Source organism: Podarcis vaucheri (genome assembly GCF_965113315.1).
Source record: "Podarcis vaucheri genome assembly, chromosome: 8".
In the NCBI taxonomy this organism is placed as follows: Eukaryota; Metazoa; Chordata; class Lepidosauria; order Squamata; family Lacertidae; genus Podarcis; species Podarcis vaucheri.
This window is the reverse complement of record NC_138766.1, coordinates 64,853,883-64,880,621: the sequence shown is the minus strand read 5'-3', so window position 1 is coordinate 64,880,621 and position 26,739 is coordinate 64,853,883. Positions and strand designations below refer to the sequence as shown.

General features: G+C 42.2%; 1 protein-coding gene across 2 annotated transcripts; it reads right to left on the bottom strand.

Annotated features, from left to right (window-relative positions):
* Nucleotides 1–8,608: 8,608 nt before the first annotated feature.
* On the bottom strand, nucleotides 8,609–25,731 carry CHMP4C (charged multivesicular body protein 4C). Of its 2 annotated transcripts, XR_014222184.1 has the most exons (6): nucleotides 25,159–25,731; nucleotides 13,631–13,808; nucleotides 12,310–12,418; nucleotides 11,085–11,193; nucleotides 9,488–10,683; nucleotides 8,609–9,258 (listed from the first exon to the last, which is right to left on the bottom strand). XR_014222184.1 is itself a non-coding variant. In XM_082234042.1 (5 exons), exons 1-5 carry the CDS (start codon nucleotides 25,352–25,354, stop codon nucleotides 10,619–10,621), a joined length of 657 nt encoding a protein of 218 aa, XP_082090168.1. In that variant the 5' UTR covers nucleotides 25,355–25,731; the 3' UTR covers nucleotides 8,609–10,618. The 2 variants fall into 2 exon arrangements, 1 of the variants encoding a protein (XP_082090168.1); XM_082234042.1 differs by having other exon boundaries at nucleotides 8,609–10,683.
* Between the last annotated feature and the right edge of the window lie 1,008 nt (nucleotides 25,732–26,739).

Genomic DNA, 26,739 nt, shown 5'->3' with positions numbered 1-26,739 from the left:
CATCTTTTTTTGGTCGTCTGTTGCAAAATAATGCTGGGTTTAAAAGAGTCTGGAGCTTAGCTAACTTGCTCCTTGGCTTTTTAAAATCTACATTCCATGTTTTGTCACGGTGCGCGAAATGTTAATGTTGGCTTGGAATGCATTTTCTCTGCCTTTTATTGCAGGAGATTTTTGTATATTAGCACCATTCCAGAGGTCACTCTGCTACTTCTCCCTTCAACTGTGTACAAACACTCTTACTAGTCATGGGTGACTTGTTCCATCTTCATTGTCAGAGGCAGTAGCTCCCTGGATGCCAGTTTCTGGGAGTTGCAGATGGGCAGAGGGGTGTTTGCATGCTTCCCATAGGCATCTGGTTCACCACTGTGAGAGCAGGATTCTGGATCGTTGGCCTGATCCAGCAGGCACTTCTTATGCTCTTATATAATAATAATAATAATAATAATAATTTATTATTTATACCCCGCCCATCTGGCTAGGTTTGCCCAGCCACTCTGGGTGGCTTCCAACAGAATATTAAAATACAGTAATCTATTAAACATTAAAAGCTCCCCTAAACAGGGCTGCCTTCAGATGTCTTCTAAAAGTCTGGTAGTTGTTTTTCTCTTTGACATCTGATGGGAGGACGTTCCACAGGGCGGGTGCCACTACCGAGAAGGCCCTCTGCCTGGTTCCCTGTAACTTTGCTTCTCGCAATGAGGGAACCGCCAGAAGGCCCTTGGAGCTGGACCTCAGTGTCCGGGCAGAACGATGGAGGTGGAGACACTCCTTCAGGTATACTGGACCGAGGCCGTTTAGGGCTTTAAAGGTCAACACCAACACTTTAAATTGTGCTCAGAAACGCACTGGGAGCCAGTGTAGGTCTTTCAAGACCGGTGTTATGTGGTCTCGGCGGCTGCTCCAAGTCACCAGTCTAGCTGCCGCATTCTGGATTAGTTGTAGTTTCTGGGTCACCTTCAAAGGTAGCCCCACATAGAGTGCATTGCAGTAGTCCAAGTGAGAGATAACCAGAGCATGCACCACTCTGGCGAGACAGTCCGCAGGCAGATAGGGTCTCAGCCTGCGTACCAGATGGAGCTGGTAAACAGCTGCCCTGGACACAGATTTGACCTGTGCCTCCATGGACAGCTGTGAGTCCAAAATGACTCCCAGGCTGCGCACCTGGTCCTTCAGGGGCACAGTTACCTCATTCAGGACCAGGGAGTTGTTCACAATGACAGGTCTCCATAGCCCGATGGGTCAGTGTGTCTGACTGTTAACCAGAAGGTTGGTGGTTCGAGCCCACCCACGGACAGCTGTGGGCAAGATTCCTGCATTGCAGGGAGGTGGACTAAATGACTCTCGGGGCCACTTCCAACTCTACAATTCTATGATTCTATGAAAACAGGTTAGGTAGATTGGAAGGTAACTGTTATTCTCACCTTGCCCCTCTCTCGTTGCTCTGTGCGTCTTAAAAAGCCCCATGCATTGTGGCCTACCTTCTTAATGTGAGAAGTCTCTCTTCAAACCCCACCACAGGGCCTTTGTCTCATCACCTTTGCACTATCGCTGTTCCTGCCCATTTACATGGGACCTAATATTGTGCTAACATTGGATTAGGACTACTTGGAGTCTAGTGCTTGTTGTAAAATGGACGTGTGGGGGGAGGAGTTGAAACAACTGGAAAAGCAACCTGCCTACTAGCTTGGGTGTGGATTTGCGTTACTTAGTAGGTATGAAAGCATTAATTGTTGCACATACTTCAGATTAAATGTGATTATTCAAGCGTCCATTATTAGATACATGCCTGGATTTCACTGTAATAATTTATGGTTAAATCCTTCACTAATTAAATATTAAGGTACGTTTCTTTGGACTAAACTACGTAGAATCAAAATAAGATTTGTACTGAAATACCTCATTGTGTTTGAAATTTTGCATAATTCTCAGTCACTGAAGCTTAAAAAAATAACAACAGTTTTTGTTTTATGCATCTGTTTAGAAAAGCTCTGTATGAGAATTTCTTTTGGCTTTATAATAATAATAATTTTATTCATTCCCCGCCCATCTGGCTGGGTTTCCCCAGCCGCTCTGGGCAGCTTCCAACATATATAGCTGTGGCAGAAAGGTAAACGGCATTTCCATGTGCTCTGGTTTCCATCATGGTGTTCCATTGCGCCAGAAGTGGTTTGGTTATGCTGGCCACATGACCAGGAAAGCTGTCTGTGGACAAACCCCAGCTCCATCAGCCTGAAAACTGAGATGAGTGCTGTAACCCCATAGTCACCTTTGACTGGACTTAACTTTCCAGGGGTCCTTTACATTTTCCCCTTTACCTTACAGCATATATAAAACATACCAGTGTAATGCTGGCATCCTTCCATACCCAGTTTAGTTCTGGATGGCCTCTTTAACAGCTGCAGTCAAGTTTATTAACAGATCAATTCTAAACTATTCCTCCCCCTGCCCCCGGGCTTTTGGTTTGTTGACAGGTTTAAATTGACTCAAAAAAATATTAAATATAATTCAATAACTATTCTGATGAACCACTGCCAGACTGTGGTCACATTCGCAACTTGCATTTAAAGCTCTACAACACCACCTTTAAACAGTCATCGTACAGTCATCGTCAATTCCCCCAAATAACTCTGGGAGCTAATTTGTTAAGATACCTCCGTTTCTCTCAGAGCTATGATTCCAAGAGAAAGGCCTTTGATAGTTAAATCACTCTGGGAATTGGTCTATAGGAGGGGAATTGGAGTCTAATGACTCTTTGGAGAAAGTTTCAATGGATTGGGATGTATTCAACTAATGTTTGCTCAGAGGCCCATAGAAATTAAGGGACCTAAATTAGCTGCGGCCATTAATTTCAACGAATCTGCTCTGAGTAAAAGTTAGTTGAATGCAATCCATGTTTATGAGAGAGAGAGAGAGAGAGAGAGAGAGAGAGAGAGATGTTAGTAAACTGTCTCCTAGCCCCCACTCTAGAATAGTCATGTATTTCAAGTTCTGACCAGGGTGTAAGATCCTGCCAGAAACTGTGGAAGACCTGTGATGCTTTGTTGCATGGCTCAGCAAGCTTCTCCCCTCCTACTGAAAACTAGATGCAGACCTTGAAAATGGATGGGAGGAAAGTATGAAGTGGGAGCAGTGTATGACTGAACCTAGTGGGAAGTGTTTTGGTGGTGCTATTTCAGATTGACTTGAATAGGAACATGAAATGGAATTTAATTTCTGGTAATCGGGGGTTGCTTTGAAGAAGCTGTGGAGAAGAAAAGGGGGGGGAACCCTAAAGGAATCAACTAGTCAAGAGAACAAGGGAATCAGTTGTGTGAGTTAAGGAAGTTTGGAAACATTTTCTTTTTTTAATCTACATGCAATTTGGGGGAGAACTGTAGCTTATGTGTTTATTGTGCAGCTTACAACTCTTGACTGCCTTTCAATTTAAAGCCCAAAATAGTAATCAATTGAATTTTGTTTTTTTTTTAATGTTATTCAAAATTAAATATAAATTCCATGATGAAAATACATATTGAAAAACTTAGTTTAAAAGGGGGAAAGCTAATATTTCTATATACACGCTTTAACAGGCACTTTGCTTCATAATGAATTATTAATAAATATTCCTTATACACAAATCCACTATTATAAAATATTAAAGTTTTAAATTATTAAGTTTCAACCACTAGAACTAGGAGGACAGGCTCATGTTAATTTTTTTACTCTAAAAATACAAATCTATTCCGCTCCCCAAAGTTCCTAATTCTGGTTTTATTTAGTGGGTTATGACATTGCAACCTCTATAACTTCCCTATACTTTTCTTGATCTAAATAATAATCACTGTATTCAAATGTTCCCAAAACTTCCCTAAATAATTGGTTGTAATGTAATATATATAAGGTTGATAGGCATGGCCATTCCACCAGTCTCACTCCGTTAGTAATGCTTCCACTAATATTTTGGACAGAACAATCTTTGGGGTTGGAGAAATGAGGCTACAGAGCCTGTGGGTCCTCAGTCACCCCCCAACAATGGGCCACTGTAGCCCCACAGCTGATGGAGCACCACTGGCAGAACACCTGTGTCCACTGAGAATGCACTAGGTGCACCGATGCCATTTCAGTGGCTGGGTGGCACTTAATGCCTCTTTCTATAGCCCATCTGCCTGAATGCTGTTTGTAGGATTGCAGTCTAGGTCCCTTCTGAAAGCAACAAATCAGGATCAGCTAGCAGGTGCTGGGAATGCCTGATAAAACACAGTAAGTTGTGTTGTAACTCTTAATGAAAATGCTTCCATGCATGAAACATAATTTAGAACTTGGCGTTTAAATAAGTGCCATTTATTGCAAAACCTGGGCAAGGTGTTCCATGACTCATTGTTTCCACATCTCCAGTGGTGTCTGATTTTGTTGCTGTTAATGCAGAAACCGGCTGAACCTTTAGCTGCAGCCAAGTTTGGGAAAAGCTGCTAGTTTGTTCAAAGACAATATCTAACGTTTATTCACTGCCAACAGTATAGGAGCTACTGGGCAAAGATGGCTGGCGTTCTTCAGCATGGGACAGAGGTCACCAATCTTTTGGGAAGTGTCCTGGAAGTCAAGTCCAAGTAGGAGCAAGCATGTAATGAATAGGAACACAAGGAGAGAGCTCTGCTGAAGTAGGCCAAAGGTGTGTCTATTCCAGCAGCCTGCTTTCACAGTGGCAAACTCGATGCCTGTACAAAGCTCACAAGCAGGGCACAGTGTGATATGGTTTTATTTATGTCTACCCTGCATTTCCTTCAACGAGGTCAAGGTTTGTCCCCTCCCTCATCTTAAATTCATGAAAAATTTGTTAGGTAGGCTTCTTATCCCACTCCAGCTGTTATTCCCCAACGACAGAGATATAGTGGTACCTCGGGTTACATACGCTTCAGGTAACATACACTTCAGGTTACAGACTCCGCTAACCCAGAAATATTACCTCGGGTTAAGAACTTTGCTTCAGGATGAGAACAGAAATGGCGCGGCGGCAGCAAGAGGCCCCATTAGCTAAAGTGGTGCTTCAGGTTAAGGACAGTTTCAGGTTAAGAACAGACCTCCAGAATGAATTAAGTTCTTAACCTGAGGTACTGTCGGACTTGCGTTAGACCGAGCGAAGTCCTCCGACGTGATTAATAACCTGAGCCTTTGATGAGGCTCCAAGTACGTTCCCCCATTACGCAGAGTATCCAGCACGCAGGGAAGGAGCTGAGATAGTATGAGCTACATTGCAAAGAGTGTTTTATTTCTAACTATGCAGACAGAAAAGAAATATACATGCTCTCTCTGTGAAAGCAGAGAGCAACTGAACAGCAAAGGAACAGGAAACCAGTAACATCACATCCGTCTCCTGTCTTCCGTGAGACTTCCAATAGCCTGGAATCTCTGGAATGCAAAACAGAGTCTTGTGACTCGAAGCACTGCACAGTGGCACAAACAGAAACTAACAGGTACCACTGTATACTATTTTGGAATGGTTTTGCCTTTAGTCTGCTGTAGTGGGAAGCTGGTAGAAGCAAAGATAAGGAGACAAGCAGTATGAGCTGGACTCTACTGGAACATGTTCAGGTCCTCCCCAAACCACAACTGCCTGGGGTGTGTGGGTTGGCCATTTATCTGTGACTGAGAGGGTGACATAAAGATGAGAATCGTCTCTACCATACATTTGGTGGAGCACTTGTTTCCGAACTTATAAAAAGCAGTTTATTACTTTTGAATAAAAGTGAACCAAAAACAATGCAGCATAGTACAGTGGTACCTCGGGTTAAGTACTTAATTCGTTTTGGAGGTCCGTTCTTAACTTGAAACTGTTCTTAACCTGAAGCACCACTTTAGCTAATGGGGCCTCCTGCTGTCGCCGCGTCACCAGGGCACAATTTCTGTTCTCATCCTGAAGCAAAGTTCTTAACCCGAGATACTATTTCTGGGTAAGCAGAGTCTGTAACCAGAAGCGTATGTAACCCAAGGTACCACTGTAGTTTGGGGAACTAAAGAGATCTGAATTCAAATCCCCACTAAGCCATTCATCTCAATGGGTGGCATTGGACCAGTCAGCCTAACTAGGCTCTCAGGCATGTTTTAAGGATAAAGAAAGGGCAAGTGTGCATGCTGGCTGGAAGAGAGGAGTAATAAAAACTGAGCCATGTCCATCTGTCTTGACAAAGTATCTTAATATATTGGCACTAGTCTGACACAAGCTATTCTCATAACCTGTGGCCTATAGACATTAACAAATAAGGGGTGGGAAGGGGAGGAAATGTAGCCTTCATTCCGCTGAACTAAATCCAGCACTATATGTCTTCTTGCATTTCTGCAGCAGATTAAAAAAAAAGGCTATCCCTCTGGACCAATTCTATTTCTGTGTATAAAATGAAGCAATATATACATATCCTCAAAAAGAGGTTATGCTGATTTCCTCATGTAAGGGAGCCTAGCATGAGCAGATCTTCAAGCAAAAGTGGTCAAGCAAGTTTAACATTTGTTATTGAATTCAGAGTGCCACCTACAGGCCAGCAAAATACCTCCCATTTTCCTCTTTTTTAAAAAAAAGACATTTAACATGCATCTCTCTCATACATATTAACTTGGTCCAAAGGCCGTTACCATGATGCAGGTGAGTGGTTCTAGAAGTTATAACAATTGTTTCAATCTAGCATTATTATTGGGACGTGGGTGGTGTTGTGATGTAAACCACTGAGCCTTGAGCTTGCTGATCAGAAGGTCGGTGGTTCGAATCCCCGTTGTTCGGTCCCAGCTCCTGCCAACCTAGCAGTTCAAAAGCACGGCAAAGTGCAAGTAGATAAATAGGTACCGCTCTGGTGGGAAGGTAAATGGCATTTCCGTGTGCTGCTCTGGTTTGGGTGTTCTGTTGCGCGAGAAGCAGCTTAGTCATGCTGGCCACATGACCCGGAAAAACTGTCTGTGGACAAACGTCAGCTCCCTTGGCCAGTAAAGTGAGATGAGCGCTGCAACCCCAGAGTTGTTCCCAACTGGACTTAACTGTCGGGGGTCCTTTACCTTTAGCATTATTATTATTTTGCAGAGATTCTAGTATTTCATTAAAATGAGGAGGGCAGCTTTCCTTCTGAAAGCTTCAGTTGCACTTTGGAGCACAACACAGAAAGGCTCTGTGTCTTTAAGATGGATTTCTAGAGTGTGATTTCCACCAGTCTTACAAGATCTGTCCAGCAGTTCTGTAGACCGCATGCATCTATACTTAGAAGAAAGTCCCACTGAGTTTACACCCAAGTAGGACTGTATACTTTGACTCTACCTAAAGAAAAGCAACACCTGATCCACTATGATGCAATTCCTAGTTAATAAGACTTCAGCCTCAGCTTGCTTGCTTTGCACCTATCAGGAGAAACAACATTACCAAGCAACTTTTAGCTAGTTTTGGGGTTGTTGTTGTTTTAAAAAAATAAAAATAAAGAAGAAATTGGAGACAGAGAGAGAACATGCCAAAATGTGCCATGACTCTATATATAAACTGCAGAAAAATAATTTGCACCAATAGCATTTTAACTTAAAATAATTTTTAAAATCATTTTATCGAAGGATTTCAACAGCTCATGCTTTCTATATCCAAAATCTATATAAATATACTTGTCATAGTGGATGCTTGTCAGGATTCAAACAGTTGTACACACAAAAGCTTTTTTAGGCTCTCCTGAATGCAGCCCCCCCCCTCTCTCTCTACACACACACACACACACACACAGCCAAAGGATCATTTACAGCAGAGGGAGCAGGTTTTCGAACTACACAATCTGCTTGTATTTGAACCTGAACATCCACTACCTAGAGCCAGGTACTAAAAATACATATTTACAATAATTTACAGTGGCTCTGAGCTGCTGCTGAGCACAGGATTTGTTTTGAGTACTGTACCAGAATAGACCTTGGCTCACAATTCTTATCCAAGCTGCTTTCACTTAAGCAGTCAAATTTGCTATTATTGAACAACTTAAAACCAGAAATCTTTGCCAAATCTGTTGCAAATCACCCAGAGATCCACCTACCTCCTGATCCATGAAAGAATTACTACTTGATGTTGGGTATGAGTGTCATATTTTCCAGGGTATTACATGATTAAGCATCAGTCATCAGGGTGAAGAAAATATGTGTAACTCATCCCCAATAATGATGAACCAAAGCATAGGAGTATTAAGCCATATTAATATCACATCCTTTAAAAATAATTTGTGTTGCCATTGGCCAAGCTGGTTTGGACTCAGTGGCACTCTCCCATCAGATGTCAAAGAAATAAATAATTATCTGACTTTTAGAAGACATCTGAAGGCAGCCCTGTTTAGAGAAGTTTTTAATATTTGATGAATTGTTATATTTTAATATTTTGCTGGAAGCCGCCCAGAGTGGCTAAGGAAACCCAGCCAGATGGGTGGGGTATATATTATATTATATTATATTATATTATATTATATTATATTATATTATATTATATTATATTATATTATATTAATTATATTATATTATATTATATTATATTATATTATATTATTATTCAAACAATATTTGAAGGGGCCAAAGGTTTCCCACCCCTGCTTTACAGCAAGATAGGAAAAACAATTGCCAAGTCAAACACAAATATTTTCAGACAATATCTTTATTTGCACCTTCATTATCCAATCATCTGAAACCCAGCTCTGTTTCTCCCGGGTCAAAAAAAATGACCCTCTTTGAAATTTGGTACTTCAAGTTATATAAATTATTCCACTGTAATGTGTTTCATTCAGGCAAAAAGGAAAAAAAGAAACTGAATGAGTGTAAGGAGGACATTTCAAAATCCACAACCTTAAAAACCTATTAAGATTCTCCATTTGATAATAGGCACGGCAATATGAAAGGTTCAGTGTTAAAAGAAAGCTAAGTGGGAAGAGGGGAACAGAAGATTCTCCGCCATTCTCTGCCCACTATTCTCCAGCACAAAGTCAGCCCTTTGATTTAGTGGACTGTAACCTCCATGCTAAAACAGTTTGATAAAATCAGTTTTAAGTCGGCTGGTCACATAACCAAACACCCATTATAAACTGGTTTCTCAGCCCACCTGCCTCCCCCCCCCATCAAACATGCTCCACTCAACTACCTTTGTTGGCTAAAATTAACTCCATTTTAGCAATGAAACACACGAAAACTCGGTGGAATTTAGCCACTTATAGCAAGCCAAACTGTATCCAGCATTTTAGACTGCAGAGCTTTTCATGTGTTATGTGCCTATACAAGACCCAAGTTGGCTTTCTATATACAGTGGTACCTCGGGTTAAGTACTTAATTCGTTCCGAAGGTGTGTTCTTAACCTGAAACTGTTCTTAACTTGAAGCACCACTTTAGCTAATGGGGCCTCCCTGCTGCCACCACGCCGCTGGAGCACGATTTCTGTTCTCATCCTGAAGCAAAGTGCTTAACCCGAGGTACTATTTCTGGGTTAGCGGAGTCTGTAACCTGAAGCGTATGTAACTCGAGGTACCACTGTATACGCTTGACAAAGATAGTGTCCTAGTCTTTAAGGTGCCACATCAGTCTTTGACTCTTCCATATAGGACCCTGAGTGAACAAGTAGCTACATGGAAGGAAACTCCCATAGAAAGCAAAGAAATCCAACAGCACAAAACTCTGGCAGGACTTAGGCAAATATTTTCACGACAACCTGTAGGGGTAGATGGATCTGCCAATTTTGGTGCCTCCCAGTTGGTGGTTTGTCAGATTTTAAAATAGGTTCATCATAGTTCCAAATCGGTTTGTGAGGTTCTTCTGTTATACATATTTGTGAAGGCAATTTCTCCTAATGTAACACATTTTAATGCAAACTCTCCTAACAGACACATTTATTACACCTTTTGGTTGGAAAACTGCATTGCAAAATTCAGAAAAGTGCAAATATTGAAGGATAAGTGCATTTCGGCTTGTGTGTTGTTTGGGGAGGTGTGCATTAAAATGCAAACGAAATCAAATTTCTCCTTCATCTCTACCTAGTGGAACCAAATGGACCACATATTCAAACAACTCCAAACTTGTTCAAAACTCTACAGAGGATGTTGCTCTATATTAGAAACATGCCTGCTCATACCATCCTCTGCAGCAAACAGGGTTTGCAACCTGTACAAGCAAAAGTCAGTACGTACAAAAGAGGAAAAGCAACAGCCTGGGAGAGCTGCATATATCGGCTCTCAGTTTTGAAAGTTTCTATGGAACAGAACCAATTAATTCAGGTAATAAGCATGCATGCCTGTACCTATACACAGAGCTTTCAGAGTCAAAGGATAATACTGTGTAGTAGTAATAGACTACCCCAGTCAATTTTCACTGGTAATATAAAAAAATAATCAGATTTCTTCTGTATGAAAAAAGAAATTCATATGAGGCTGCATCTGAAGAAGAAGGCACACTTCAAGTACAGGTCTTAAGTAATCCTGGCTCTCTTAAAAATACAGACACACACACATATACATACATGTGTACATATACACATACATACAGACATAAAATCCCACCAGGGACCAATGCCGGACTGTATCAAACACAGCCATGCTCTGTATAAAACAAAACACTGTTCCATAAACTTCTTCCATGGCGTTTTCCATAACTCTGCAGATTGCTGTTAAGAAGCCCATGCCGCAAGCTGCTGCATATCATCTTCATCCTCCACCCTTTTCCTTGAAGATGCTGTAACAAAGAGATGTGCAAGAACTGTTAGAATATAAAGACAAGGTACAAACATGATGACTCAATGGGAAGTCTTGGCCATAGCCATCATGCACCTGATCCAAATTCTAATTATATCACTTGAAATACAAGACTCATCATCATCATGGAGGATGTCAATTGAAGGTATGCACTAGAACTACTCACAGAGTGCCAGGTAAGCCCCAGGTCTTGGGTCTTGAACCTCAGTGCTAAAAAAACCCCTGTTCTTTACTTAGTGTATTCTGTCTCGATTCTTCCCGTTCATCCAACCAGAAATCTTGACAATTTCAGGATATATATACTAAAATTTATTTCACCTGTATCATTCTATATCATATATCATTAGCAGACAGCTTAACATAAGAAATAAAAAAGTTTACCAGGATGGGATGGCAGTGGCGTAGCTGGTACACTTGGTAGTCGAACATTTGCCATTTTATTATTGAGTTCTTCTTGCTCCAGTTCTTCCAGTTCTGCCAACAGCTCATCCTGAAAGTTTTTTTTTTTAAAATGGAAGGTTATGTTTTGAGAAACAGGGTCCACTATCTCAAGAGACTAATAATGGCAGCCATGTAAACAGCCACTCGCCTACTTGCCAGTAGCAAGTAAGTATCTGCTCCAGGCAATCAGGGAGGGAAGCTTTATTAAACTGGAAAATGGGTTGTTGTCATGTCATGATTGGCATAGGTCAGAAGTGGGGAAATTCTGCGCCAGGGGCCATATCTGGTTTGCCAGTCATCATTATTTGGTTCACAGTGCCACTGTCTCCATATCTCGTCCACCTGCTGCACACCTGATGTCATATGTGATAGCAGGTGTGGGGGCAGGTGGAGATGCAACTGGACTGGCTGCTCATACAACTGATCCAAGCAGGAAGCATGATTTATGGCCCCACATGTCAGCTGATATACAGTGGTACCTTGGTTCTCAAACATAATCCATTCTGGAAGTCCGTTTGACTTCCAAAACATTCAAAAACCAAAGCGCAGCTTCCGATTGGTCCAGGCACCCCGGAAACAATAGCCGACAATTGCATCAGACATTTGGCTTTCAAAAAAACGTTTGAAAACCGGAACACTTACTTCCGGGTTTTCGAGAGCAGAAATGTTTGAGTACCAAAGCATTCAAGAACCAAAGTTCCACTGTATGTGGGAAATGGACTAGTATTATTTTTGACTATAGACTTATCTTCAGGACTCTACAATCAATTACAAATCAAAGCACCACACCATACGCATGTACAGAGCCTTTTTTGTAGTAGAGGCTTTGCTTTAATTGAGATTCCTGCATTGCAGAGGATTGGACTAGATGATTCTCAGGGTCCCTTTCCAACACTACAATTCTGTGATTCAAAGACCATTAAACTTCGCTGGGTGTGTGCATTAACATGTCTCGCATATAGTTCTGAAAATTTTCTTCAGGGAAGTACTGAGTCCAATTTCCCACCATTTAAACTGTTATCTCCTCAGTCAACTGAGAACTGAAGTGCACTTAAAGACAGGTGTTAAGTGCTTGGCATCTAGCCTGACAAGATTTTATCGAGCATAAAATTAAGCAGTGATATTTAGTCTGCATCTAGTTTATGTCCTTAATTTCATTACCAACCTCATCAAAGTCATCACCAACTTTTCTGGTAAGAGCTTCTGTGATTTCCTGAGCGATATCTTGCTGTTCAGTGATATCTTGCATCATGTCGTCAATTTTGTCCAAGTCCCTGAAGAGACAAACGTTGATTTAATGAACCTGTATGCCACGCATGAACATTTTATAAAGTTACCAGGGTGGGACAGAAAACAGACAAAAACCACAGAAGTATCATGAAGCACCAAAGAACAGCAGAATAAAGAGAAGCAATAGAAAAACAAGCAGAACATCTACAGAATTATAGAACTGTGGAGTTGAAAGGGACTCTGAGGATCATGTAGACCAACCCCCTGCAATGCGGCAATAGATGTTAAAAAGCCCAGGAAAATAGCAGATTCAGCTGGTGCCTAAGAGACTTTGGGTTGGAGTCAGACTTGGCACATCAGAGTTCTATTCACTATGGAGGAAGGGGCAAGATGATTTTTGCCTTTACTCTTTTCCCCTGCAGAGCCTGTTTCCCTCACCACCTCCACACACAAAAATCTCTTCTGAGCTGCTGGAGTTCAGCATCAAAGTCAGCACAGGATCTCAGTCCCTTTAACTAGCAAAAGGGACACTGTGGACGCAGCCTTCCAGCTTAAGTATAAGGCAAGCCTCCCTGGTGAGAAAATGCTATAAGGGCTGCCACAACATTGGACCCTCACCCCTAGTCACCACGACCAATTTCAGAACACAGGCAGGTTGATGCGAGGGAAGAGGTTCCTTCTAGAATCCACATCCCAAGCCATGTAGGGCTAAGCACCAGCCCTCTGAAGTGTAGTCTGAAACAGATGGTAGCTACCGGAGCTTTTTAAGCACAACTGAGGTGTGTTGGCAATGACCAGTTAGTATCCTTGCCGCTGTAGTTTCCAAAGGCAGTTTCCAAAGGCAGCCCCACATACATTACACTGTAGTAGTCTAATACCCCCAGAACATGAACTTGCTCGCTTGTTTCGTTTTAGAATAATCCCTCCCCACACACAAAGAAATTGGCCATAACCTAAAATGGAAAGGAAGGACACCCTTGCAGCTCATCAGTTCAGCACATGCTTTGCACACCAGAATCTCAGTGCAGCACAGACTACAGGGAGCAGCTAATCATGTTAATCTGGACTGCCACGGGGCCTGCAAAAACACCACAGGAGCCAAAAATACCACACTCAGCCCCTAATGTCTACCCATAAAATCTTACCACACCTGAGGATCTAACGAAAACAACAGCACAAACCAAAACAAACCCAATGTTAACCTTAACATCGAAGGGCATTTCCAATGGACAGCTGACAGTGTGTTTTCCACTTACATGTTTTCATGCACCTTTTTCATCGCTTGGGCTGCATAGCCCATGTTCTTGAACACTTCCGTGTTAGTGTAGGAATTTTCGAGGGCTTCGCGTTGGAATTCAATGGTGGAAAGGGTCCCATCAATTTGGGTCAACTGTTTCTCGTATCTCTTTTTCCTCTTCAGTGCCTGCAGTGCAGCTGTTGGTGTAACAAGGAGAGGTTAGCAGGAGAGCTTTTCGTGATGCAGCTGCGGGGAACCTGTGATCCTCCAGAGGCAGCTGCACTGCAACTCCCAGCATACCCTGACCACTAGCTGGGACTGATGGGAGCTGGAGTCCAGCAATGTGTGGGAGGCCACAGGTTCCCTACCCCTGTCCTAATGCAGTGCAAATGGTGCTGCTTCACACCAAACAAGGCAGAGTAGTAGATAAAAATAAAGAAAGGAAGAGGGCTTAGGAATCCATCAGGCCACACACACAAAAAACCCAGGGTCCCTCCATAGCTTTCAAGAGGCAACGCAATCTATATGAGGAAAATGAGGCAACAACATTCTAAGGGATAAAATGTTGTCAAGATAAAAGCAAGATGTTGATATTTCAGAGATAAGATACAAAAAGCACACACATGGGATACTTTCAGAGGCACATTCCAGAGAAAGAAACAACTAATTCCACATTACCAGTAGGGCTTTCTGGCATTCACATCTCGAAATCTGTCTCAATAGAAACTGGTTACAAAGCAAAGGAGGAGGAGGGCAGAAATAAATGGTGTTCAGTTGGGGAAAGTGGGAAAATCCCCTTGGATGAATGCAAGACTTACTTGTGAATTGTGGCTATTTGTTTTGTTTTCTGCTTTGTGAGTGTTTCCGCCCCAAAGCTTTACTTAAATCAGGTATTAGGGTCTCTACAAAAGGGCACAATTTAAGGATTCCAGAGATCATGCAGTTCCTTCCACCGTATTTCTTAGGGTCCCCTGCCCTAAATGGCCCACCCTTTTATGAAGGATGCAGCAGCCACATCAAAACACAAGCAGAGTGGTAGGAATTGGTTCATCAGCTTTGGCAAAGCTAGGTATCAGGAGCCCTATGAACTCTAGAACAGTGTGTCCGGAATCTGCTTTAACCAGAATCTGCCACAGATGCTGCAAATTCTGTATTTCTAGCATTGCTTCCAGAATGGAACTTGCCAGGACAAATCCATGGAAGTGTGATCAAAATAATTCCAGGGAATAAAACTAATTAGAAAATCTTTAAAATTGGTCCCAGCCCTGCTGCCCCCAATTTATTATCTGCAAAATTACACATTTGGAAAATCAGCAGGGAGACTGAAAGAGGCTACAGCCTAAAAAAACAAAAAACAAAAACTGGTGGTGGGGGGAAGCAAATATTTTAGACTGCTTTTTTTCTTTAAAAATGTCTAGGGGTACTCTCATTTTGACTCAAGAAAATCACCATTTTATAGTTCAAATTGGGAAAAATAAACACAGTAAATGGACAAAAGTAGAAAGATTCACAAAATGTTTAGGGTCTGAGTATCCCCAGAAAAAAGGCACTGATTTTAGAACACCCTGATTCTCCACTGATCTGTTCTCTGAAACAAAGTGAAACTCTGAGCAGTATTGTACTTTGAACTTAGTGCCACTCAGGAAACTGGGAGTGTCTCACAGAATAATACAGCTCTGCTGCTGTATTTGTGAAGGAGGCTGGTGAGGAAAAAGATCAGCCTTAATTCATTTCCTTAATGGGATCTAATGACAATAAAATGCTTAGAGATTTCACTGGCATGTGAAGTCAGTGGTGGGGGAGAAAAATAACTGCTGCATTCAACCCAAACGAAGTTGTTGAGCAGCAGGTGTGCATAAACAGAACTGGGATTTCTTTGGTTCGCTGTGGCCAAAATAAGAAGATTCCACGCTTCAAGAACGACCCAGTTCAACCAGTCCAACAACTGCAGCATGGAATGAGTTCATGCCAGGAAACTCCATAAGAATCTGAACAGCTAGTGCCTTTATAATATGATTTTTTAGGAAGACAGAATCCATTCCCTTTAGCTTTAGCATATGTACAGTCATTTTTACAAATGGGTAAAGGTAAAGGTAAAGGGACCCCTGACCATTAGGTCCAGTTGTGGCCGACTCTGGAGTTTTATTGGCAGAGGGAGCCGGCGTACAGCTTCCGGGTCATGTGGCCAGCATGACTAAGCTGCATCTGGCAAACCAGAGCACCGCACGGAAATGCTGTTTACCTTCCCGCTGGAGTGGTATCTATTTATCTACTTGCACTTTGACGTGCTTTCGAACTGCTAGGTTGGCAGGAGCAGGGACCGAGCAGCAGGAGTTCACCCCGTCACAGATATTTGAACCACCGACCTTCTGATCAGCAAGTCCTAGACTCTGTGGTTTAACCCACAGCGCCACCCGCATCCCCCTACAAATGGGTAGATTTATCGAAATAAAAACATATAGTCATAGATATATGTCTTTGGATCATACGAATCTCCTTAAGCCAGTGGGGAACCTGTGGCCCTCCAGATTACAACTCTCTTCATTCTTGACCAACAGCCATGTCGGCTGAGCCGGATAGCAGTTGGAGTCCAACAAGGACTGGACAGCTATAGGTTCCTCATTCCTGCCTCCACAGGCGTTTTAAAAACTCATGAAATTCGAAATCCAAAACATCCTAAAACAGAGGCCGCTCCCTTCAGCTTGACCCTGAATTGTATACAGATAAATATCGGTATATGAAACCATTATGCTGTTATACCAAAAAAAAAATCTCAGCCTTCTAAAGACTGTATGGCCCCATCCAGTCAGAAATATATATGCAGTTTCAGAAATGAAAATAAAAAGTAGACATAGGACTGCCAATTGCAGAGGTGTGAAAGACCAACCAACACTCTGGAAAGTCAGAGTCTGAGCCTCTGTCTGTCTGCTTCACAACAGTGGATAAGACAGGCTCATGAATCTGGCTTTGCTTATCAGTATAACCATTTATTTATTAATTGGCAAATGCACTTTTGTTGTTTACTGTACAGTCAATATAACCTAACCTGATGGTTTCACAATATTGGAGAGTAACTTACTTCACAGACAAGATATTCTGAAAGACCGGAAAAAGAAGGTTCCCACTCCAAAGATTTCAGAAACAGAAGAAAGCCAGAGAAGAAACAGAGAGTAATCTGAGGAAATAAACATAACATCACAGGTCGCAAGACTATATAGATTTATCTTTAGTTGTTTATTTTTTCTTTAAGAGTGCTGCGATTTTAAAGAGTGACAATTTCAAAATTGCAGTAGTAAGAGAAATATCAAGGGTAGAGTTTGATATTGGATACTTCTCTAATTACAGAAGTATTCATTTGGTACAACAGTTGTATTCAAAAAATAAAATGAAAACTTCCTTTAGAGAAAGAAAATACAGCAAGCGTACAGTCTAGTAAGGCAGAGGCTACAGCTGTATACACAAAACTGTACCCTTCAAACTAAAATGTAGAAGCAAATGGAAATGCAATGAATTCTCTACCAATCATTAAACCACAATTATTTCCACAAAACTCAATGATCATGGCGTAACAATAGGCAGGATTCCAGAAAGTTCTGTTCCCCAGCAGCTATTTGTCAATTTTTTACTAGCTACAGCACACACACACCAGAGGTTCCCCAATCTACTGGAGCAGAAATGAGGGGGTTTATTGGTGCGGGGAGGGTAAGGAACAAAAGCAACTATGGAAAGAAAAAGTTCTTTCACATGAATAGGGCTCTACTCATGATTTGTTAGTATTTACTTTAATACATTTACAGTGGTACCTCTGGTTACGAACTTAATTTGTTCCAGAGGTCCCTTCTTAACCTGAAACCGTTCTTAACCTGAGGTACCACTTTAGCTAATGGGGCCTCCCACTGCCGCCACACTGCCACCGCACAATTTCTGTTCCCATCTTGGGGCAAAGTTCTTAACCCGAGGTACTGCTTCCGGGTTAGCGGAGTCTGTAACCCAAAGTGTTTGTAACCTGAGGTATTTAAATTTCTATTAACACCCTTCTCATCTGATGATCACAGGTCCATTTACAACATAAAAACCACAGTAAAAAGATAGGAAAAAAGAGATTGTATAAATTTAAAGTAAGTTTAATTTTTGTGAATCCAAAGAAGAGTATCAGTACATGATTGTTTTCATTTTTGTCAAATTAAGAGTGTGTATATTATGTATGTCATTTATGAATTTCAATAAAGTTATGTTAAAATAAAAAACAACATAAAAACACAAAAATACATGCCACTGTAACAAACAAAAACAAGACCCCCTCCCACAAAATATCAACAGGCTTAAACAACATTCCTTTTCTTTCTTTCTTTCTTTTTTTAAGGTAACAGGTAAAAATAGTCTGTCAATTCAGTTTACACTTACATGTTGGGAAGGGCTACTTATGAGTGAAGGAAAAACTGATAACTTGGTGTTAGAGCATGTGCTTTGCATCTGGTTCAGTCTCCAGCATCTCCAAGCAGGGAAATCTTGCCTGAAATCTTAGAGAGCAGCTGCCAGTCAGTGCAGACAATACTGAGTTGGGTGGACTAAGTGTCTGACCCAATGTAAGGCAGCTTCCTATGTCTACTTCTGATACAGCCCATCTCATATGAGACAAAATGAAGCAATGCTAGCATGTTCAGTATAAACTTAGGGGAGAAAGTTAACCAATGAAATGAGAAGGTTTCCACCCTCTATAAAGATAATATGTTTTTAAGCAAATCTCACAGAGCTTCCTTTACCACAGTTCCAATAAACTCAATATTTACACTTAAAAGAAGTAGATCAGCTCCACTGCACACCATTTGACAAATATTTATCCTTAGGGCTCTTAACTCATGTGTCAGGACTAGGAGGTGCCGACTTTGTACGCCTCATGTGGACTGCCGCTGGATCAGTTCTGGAGTTGATTAATGGCTTAAAGGCATTCATACTAAGGGAGAACTGATTATGGCTCTGAGTTGTGGCTTAAGGACAACTCTAAGGAACTAAGCCCTGTTTTCTCTCGGCATGAGATTAGAAATTCACACAAAGTTTCCCAGCTGAAGTTATTACACAGGATAACCTACTGTGTTACAAGAATAGCAGGAGCAGATCTGAGCCACTCCTGTTCTGAAGAAGGTGCTTTTTTTTCATAAAACTCTCGGGAAGTTACAAAACAATTCTCTCAGTGGCTGAATCTGTCCATTATTGTTTCTCAGTTGTCCAGTCTTAAGTTCAATTCTTCACATTTCCACATCAGTTTGCAATTTATTTTTTTTAAAGGCCTCATGAAAATCCATCAATATTTTAGTACAATTTTCCCCCAATAAGCACATTTTTGTATGCATGTTTGCCTTTTTTACACATTTTTGTAAAGTATTTTTGCTAATGTAATGGTATTTTCACAAATACAGTCATACCTCAGAAATAAAAAAGAATCCGTTCCAGAAGTCCATTCGACTTCCAAAACGTTCAGCTTCCAAAAACGTGGCTCCTGATTGGCTGCAGGAAGCTCCTGCAGCCAATCAGAAGTTGTGGAAGCCCAGTTGGACGTTTGGCTTCCGAAAGAATGTTCAAAACTTCCGGTTTTTGATCATTCAGGAGCCAAAACGTTCGACTCCCAAGGTGTTCAGGAGCTGAGGTACGACTGTATATGCTTTTTAGATAAACTTTCCCCTAATACGCACATTTACATATGCATTACTTGTCTGGAGAAACTGGAGGAAAGTGTGAATTTTGAAGGATGGTTGCATTTGGTTTTGCACATTGTTTCAGAAAGCGTGGATTCGACAGGTTCACTCCTTAAATGACAACCAAATTGAATTTCTGGTCCAGAGCAAGACATGCACTGGGCAGGAAGGTAGAGACTGCAGCAGGATTATGGTCCTGGAGGAATGGAGTCAAACTCTTCTCTTCGTATCATTTTCCCAGCTATAATCTCACCCTTCCAAAGAAACAACAAAAAATCAGATACCCATTCAATACGTCGGTATTTTGCCTGACAAAACAAATGAAGCAGCATTTTACGGTAATCAGGAAACCAATCAAGAAGAAAGGCTTAATTCCCTTTTCCCCAGGACCATGATGGTCTCACTCTTAAGTCCCCCTCCCCACCAGTGGGCTGCTAATTTGACTTTTACAGACTACAGCAAATCCTGATGATGGATCTCCTGCTTCAAATCGAATGTGGTTCTTATGCACCAATGCATCAAATCTTGGGGAGAACCAATTGTGCATTTTATAATAAGAAATTCGTAAGCTATTGCCTCTTTTTATATTTTGTAGTTTGCAAATGAAACTTAGGAAGCAACTTCCTAGAAGACTGGAACAAAGCGGTATTTGAGATATTTATGGGTGCACGTCAGCCTCGCTATGGTTCTTAATAACATGTTGCTAGGCTTGTTCTACAGTAACATGAAACATTTGCATCATTGCCTGACTCTTGCATTGCCCAACCTCAAGTAACAACAGTCAGGATGGCTAAGTCAAACACATGGAATGCGGATCACCATCATGAGACACTCAAAACACCACCAGCAGTACATACATTTTAATTATCTATTACCAGCCCCCCAGGCTTCTTCTTTTAATCCCATACTTCAACTTTACCAGCAACTTGCTATGCATCTTCTAGACAAGAGTGTTGCTACATTTTCTGAGCAAATATCAACTAATAATATTTGGTGCAAGGAAAAATATTTTGTTGGAAAATATGCCCATTGCTTTATACAAATGCGATTATTTTCTAATAACCTAAAGGACTTCAAATATCTAAAGGGCTGTCCCATGGAAGATGGAGCAAGCTTGTTTTCTCCTGCTCTGGAGGCCTAGGAGCCAAACCAATGTATTCAAGTAACAAGAAAGGAGATTCGGACTTAAACAACAGAAAGACCTTTCGGATAGTAAGAGATGTTCGGCAGTAGAACGAACTCCCATGAGAGGTGGTGGACACTCCTTCCTTGCCTTGGAGGTTGTTAAGCAGAGCTTGGAAGGCCATCTGTCATGGATGCTTTAGTTGAGATTCCTGCATCGCATGAGGTTGGACTAGTTGACCCTCGGGGATCCCATGCAACTCTACAATGCCATCATTCTATGATCTGGATGTCATGGACATCTACCGCATATAGGTTGATATAATTAGTGACAACAATCCTTCTAAGCCTGTGCCACTCTATGAAAATTTGCTTTTCTGAATTACTTTATTTATTTAGTAAATAGCATCAAAAGGGTATCCAGGTTTGGGCTTTGTAGCCTCAAGAGGCTATTCAAGTGGCTTACAAAAGATTTACACAATGCAATTATATTCAAAGGGTGAGGACCACTTGTGCTGAATTGCTTGTGCAATTGATTTCTGCTTGTACAAAAATCCCCTTGAGCACTTGAGAAGCCTCTGCAGCAGGCTGAGGACAAGCAGGGACTGCAGAGGGAAGGAGGAATGGGAATGGGGAGAGTGGGGTTATTGGTTTGTGGGAGTTTTGTTGTTGTTCTTCTTCTTATGTATTTTGTGTTTTTATCTTATATTTTAATGTTGTTAACCACCCTGAGGTCTATGGATGAAGAGCAGTAAACAAACAAACAAACACATGGAAACCACAATGTCCCCATGATTGCCACAATCGCTGGATCCAACAACAATCAAGACACAGAGCTGGAGGCTGCAGAGGCATCAGCTAAGGACCCAGATCACATTCAGAGCTTTGAGCTAACTGCTGGAGATCCAGGGAACTCTGTAATTGAGGGGAGCAGATAGAACTAGCAGGACCAAACCCTGGACCCTCATGGGTGCATTCCCCTCTGATCCAGATGCCTCCCATTACACCGGTCCAGCGACTAGACCCGTGAAGAGCTTGTCTGAGGTCCAGGGCCAGAGTCTTGTTCTTGGCATGACAGCGTAAGTCCGGCAGGCCCCTGGCTGGGGCCCCCAAACAGCTTAGTCCTCCAAGGCATGGGGCAAGTGTACCACTCTGCACAAGCTTCCCAGAGACACGAGGAGGACATCAGTAGGGAGACTAGGGGATGGAGGAGGAATGGCCGCCGCCAGGCCCAGGCCCTTTAAGCCTTTGAAGTTCTGCATGAGACGGTGGAGCCTAGAGGAAGTAGTCTGTTTTCTCAGAGTTATTTATGGTTCTGCAACTTTTGAGGATAGGGAGGGAGAGGGTGGGTGAGTGGGTGGAACCTAGCCTATTGTACAAGGGTAAAATTCACAGTCGCTGCTCTGCCCCACTTTTGCCTCTGGCCCTGCCCTCTGTTGACATTTGGCTCCCATAAAGGTTTCTCAGAAGGAAATGTGGTCCTAGGTTTCCCACCCCAGCCCTATAGCTAACATTTCAATTCAAAAGTTTTTTTTATCTGCAATGTGTTTTTAAGCAGTTTCTCATCACAAAATTATTATCCCCATGTTCCTCTTTCTATTACACATGGAAGCATATTGTGCTTTTGGAAGCATCACGCAAAGCCTAACGGGCCAAGGTTTGATAGATTATGTGGAAAGCTGTAGAAAAACCAGTGTTTATATATTATTGAGTTCTGGAAGACGACTATGTCTGCATAACTTTAAAGGCTGTTCCAACAACAAAACTGCAGGTGCCAACTTTGCCTTTGTTCCCTGGCTCCCTTTCTGTAAGTAAAACAAAAGTTTTCTTATCTACAGCTCACACATCAGGGTAGATTTCCTTGACCCACTTCCTAGCTAAAAACCTTTGTGAAATCTCTGCGTTTTTATATTCTTGTTTCACAAAACAACAGTACAGTCAAACATTGCTTTGATATCAGTCTAAATTAAAGCACTCTTGGTCAAGATAAGGCAGCGTATTGGGCAATTGTTACTTTTCTTTTACATAATCAAGAATAAATCTTAGGTTTTCAGTGTTGCTTGTATGCTGTCTGAATCCATTCAACTGCCCTGGCCTTTGCTTTGCAATTATGCCATGATCTACCAAGCATGCCCACAACATGGTCTTCAAACAATTCTATTGTCATCAGACTATTGCACCACCACAAGCTGCTCTCATTTCATTGATGTTGCAGTACTATACCCATTTACCCATTGTACTCATAGTTTTGAGTAGAAGTGCATAGGATTGCATTGTAAGACTGTGGTCAAAAGAGATATTTGAGAATCAAGGCTTTCTGATAGAATTCACCAGCCGCAAACATCTACAGGCTAACAGTTTCACCCAGGTAACCATAACCAATAGAAGCACATAGCTTTTGTGGTTAGCTTGGAAGATCAGCCTATCTGTGCAAGAGACTGCATTCGCTGACGTGGGCGGCAGCTTTGCAACTGCCCTTCATCCTCATCCTCTCCCTCCCTCCTGCCAATGTTGACCTCTAACTCCACGTTGGGCAAAAGATTCCTGCATTGCAAGAGTTTGCACTAGACAACCCTTGTGGTCCCTTCCAACTCTACAATTCTATGATTCTATGACAACAAATGTTTAGATTGCTTCATGCCAGTTTCTGATGTAGCAATGCTTATTCAGAAGTAAAACCCCACAGAGTTCAATGAGGTTAACTCCAAAGAAACTACAGTATGTAGTGGCCTGCCCAAGTTCCCTTTATATTGAAGGTTGAAAGGGGAGCACTCTCACAAACCAGAAAGCCATTCTTCCAAAGTACTGTTATATAAATCTCAAACACACCTACATGACTTCATCCAGCTATTTTTATTGGCTAGCTAGGGTGGGTCTACGGATGCAGGCAAAAGAAACACTGAAATTACTGTGTACAGTTCTAATTCTGACTAAGATTCTAGCCAAACAATAAAGACCAACAACAAATCTAAGAATATACTTCAGCACAGACCACACAATCATCTTCCGTTTATTTTTGTAACAGTTTATGCAGCAACTAAAAGAAAAAACCCTAGTTGCACAATACCGTACAATTACGGTAGATACAATAAAAAAGTCACTAATCTGCAATATTTCGTACATCTAGAACTACTCATAGTGATGGAATATTTTAGAAACTTAAAACAATTATATATGATAGTCGCAAATGAGCTCTAGAGCCACTGTAATCTTAGCCTTCAGCCCATTTGTATAGGGTGATGTGCAATTCAAAGGATATTTACTCAGAAGGAAGTCCTGCTACATATAATGAAATTTACTCTCTGGCAAGTGTGTTCAGGATTACAGCCCAAATACAGGACTAACAACCCAAAATCTAGAAGTGGTGTGGTCCCTTATACAGTGGTACCTCGGGTTAAGTACTTAATTCGTTCCGAAGGTCTGTGCTTAACCTGAAACTGTTCTTAACCTGAAGCACCACTTTAGCTAATGTGGCCTCTTGCTGTTGCCGCGCCGCCAGAGCACGATTTCTGTTCTCATCCTGAAGCAAAGTTCTTAACCTGAAGCACTATTTCTGGGTTAGCAGAGTCTGTAACCTGAATCGTATGTAACCCGAGGTACCACTGTAATACATATTGCAAGGTATCATTTTTTTGATACAAAAGTATCTTTAAAACAATCTGCTCCTGCGGACTTCTGAAAACTAATTTTAATGATTATTCTTGTTGTATATTTACTTATTAAACTAACAAAGATCAAAGTAACAAACTTTCTAGTGGGTATAAAGTTCACATTGTGATGCAGTGTGATTGGGAAATAAGAGGCTGTATACAAAGATAGCATCATATAGACACAGTTTGGGGGGTCATTAATGTGGAAATGGGTTCTCTATCTAGGAAATGGGTGTGAGAGCAGCATAGGTAGAATTTCTAGGGAGCAAGCATCCTAGCTTGGCAACAGGAAAGGACATCACTTTTGTATAGGAAATAATGTATGTGTACACCCTGCACTCAGTTGTCACGTGGTATGATTGCAAAGAAGAATGGGAAGGAGCTTGTACTGGATGCAATCACAGGGAGCAATAGCCAATTATGCCTTCTGAGTCAAAACCCAATGCACTATTTAGTTACTAAGATGCATACTCCAGCTTTCAAGGCAAAACAACTCCTCTCCAAGACAGCTTACAAAAACAAAACAAAGATTTAAATTGCAAGATTCCAAAAGCCAAGTAATACGCAGCAGAAGCATAGATCAACATAAACAGAAAAATGTAAAAGACAGATACAAGTGCAAAATTATTTAGCACATACTAATCTAGAGAGCTGTTTTGGACGACAACTCCCATCGGATCCAGGCAGCATGGAAATGGTTAGGAATGACAGGACGTGTAGTCCAGAACTTCAAGAGGGAACCAGGTTGAGGAAGGTTCCTTTAAAGAATGCTATACATTCCAGTAACCCAGCTGAAACTGCCTCTGGTGCAATACACTTTATGACACAGCTGCCTTCTTCGGTCTCTCCACTCCACACACAGCAGAATCGACAATTACATTCCTAAAGAGTGGGAAGAGAGAGAACCGCAACCGCCAAAGCGACAATGTTTGGGGCGAAAGCAGCGGGTAGTCCGACGCGAAAGCGTTTGCGCTCTGCACATGTTCAGAGGCGCCGCTTCCTAAAAGCGCCTCCCCCACAAAGTTTGACCAACTTGACCCTGAAATCGTGCCTTTTAAGGCCTGAGCCGGGCCAAAGCTCACCTCGCTTGTCTCGGGTGCCGTGTTTCTTGGCCAGCGCCAGCTCCTTTTGGATCCTCGCCTCCAGATACTCCTGCTTCTTGGTCAGCATCTCCTCGGTCTCCCGCAGCCGGGCTAAAGCCTCCTGCGGGCTCGGGCCCCCTTTGCCTTTCCCCTTGGCGCCTCCTCCGCCCTTGAAAAACTTGTGGATCTTGCTCATCTTCGCCCCGCCGAGGACCAGCCGCCTTTGCCAGGGATACGATCGCGCCTCCTCGACGCCCCCAACTCCCTAAGAGCTCTTCCCTAGAAAACAAGCCCAGAGACGCGCCAGAGAAGCGCCAGGAGGGGAAGGAAGTGGCTGCTGTTGCGGCGGCTCCCGAGGCCGACGGCCGAGCCACGTGACCCACACGTACCTGCGACAGGTGTTGCCACCTGGGGAACGTGCGGCGCCCGCGGAGAGGCTCTTCTCAAACGGGAGCCCCAGCAGGAAGAACCAGCCAAGCCGTGGGACAGCCGCTGCACTCTGCACATGCTCGCCAGCGCCCTCGTTCTCATTCCTTCCCTACATTCCTGGGTTGAGCAGTGATTCGTTTGGGGCTTTATCAGGTGTCAAAGATATAAACTATCTGACGTTTAGAAGACATCTGATAGCAGGCCTGTTTAGGGAAGTTTTTAATGACTGATGTTTTAATGTATTTTTAATCTTTTGTTGGAAGCCGCCCAGAGTGGCTGGGGAAACCCAACCAGATGGGCAGGGTATAAATAACTTCTTCTTTTTCTTCTTCTTCTTCCTCTTCCTCTTCTTCTTCTTCTTATTAGTGGTGGTACCTCTGGTTGTGAACGGGATCCGTTACGGAGGCCCATTCGCAACATGAAAAGAGCGCAACCTGAAGCGCCGTATGCGCAGGTGCGCGGCTTGATTTGGTACTTGTGCGCATGTGCGAAGCACAATTTAGCGCTTCTGTGCATGCGCGAGCGGCGAAACCCGGAAGTAACACTTTCCAGTACTTTCAGGTCGCGGCGGGACGTAACCTGAAAGAACGTAACATGAAGCGGATGTAACATGAGGTATGACTGTATTATTATATCAGAGCCCGGTTGAAAACTTGGGAAACCTTAAGACCCTCGTGGTACCTAAATGCAAATACTGTAAGACTATTATTATTAGCCTGGATAGCTGGTTAGAGTGTGGTGCTGATAATGACAAGGTTGTAGGTTCAATCCCCATATGGGACAGCTGCATATTCCTGCACTGCAAGGGGTTGGACTACATGACCCTCATGGTTCCTCCCAACTCTATTATTCTATGATAAGTTTTCATGGGCTGCCGTCCATCAGAATCGAGGCTGGTCAACGTTACTCGCATTTTACTGATTTTTAGGGTTTGACCCCACCCACCCCCCAAATTTTTGCATTAGGAGGGATCTGGATTCGGGAACAATCCAGCATGATGGTTTAATATTGCTTTATACGGAATACCTAGTTTTCGCGGTTCTTGCTTCGTTGAGGGGTACAATGAATCCAGCGTTATGTTAGAAAAAATGAAAATAAACGTAAATATCCAGCAATATTAAGGATACCAAGCCACGGGGAGCTAAGCATTCG

Coding starts and splice junctions, on each gene's coding strand:
- CHMP4C (XM_082234042.1), bottom strand. CDS start 25,354: ATGAGCAAGATCCACAAGTTTTTCAAGGGCGGAGGAGGCGCCAAGGGG. Junction 13,809..25,158: donor CGGCACCCGAGACAAGCGAG/GTGAGCTTTGGC, acceptor TTACACCAACAG/CTGCACTGCAGGCACTGAAG. Junction 11,194..12,309: donor TTGGTGATGACTTTGATGAG/GTTGGTAATGAA, acceptor AAAAACTTTCAG/GATGAGCTGTTGGCAGAACT.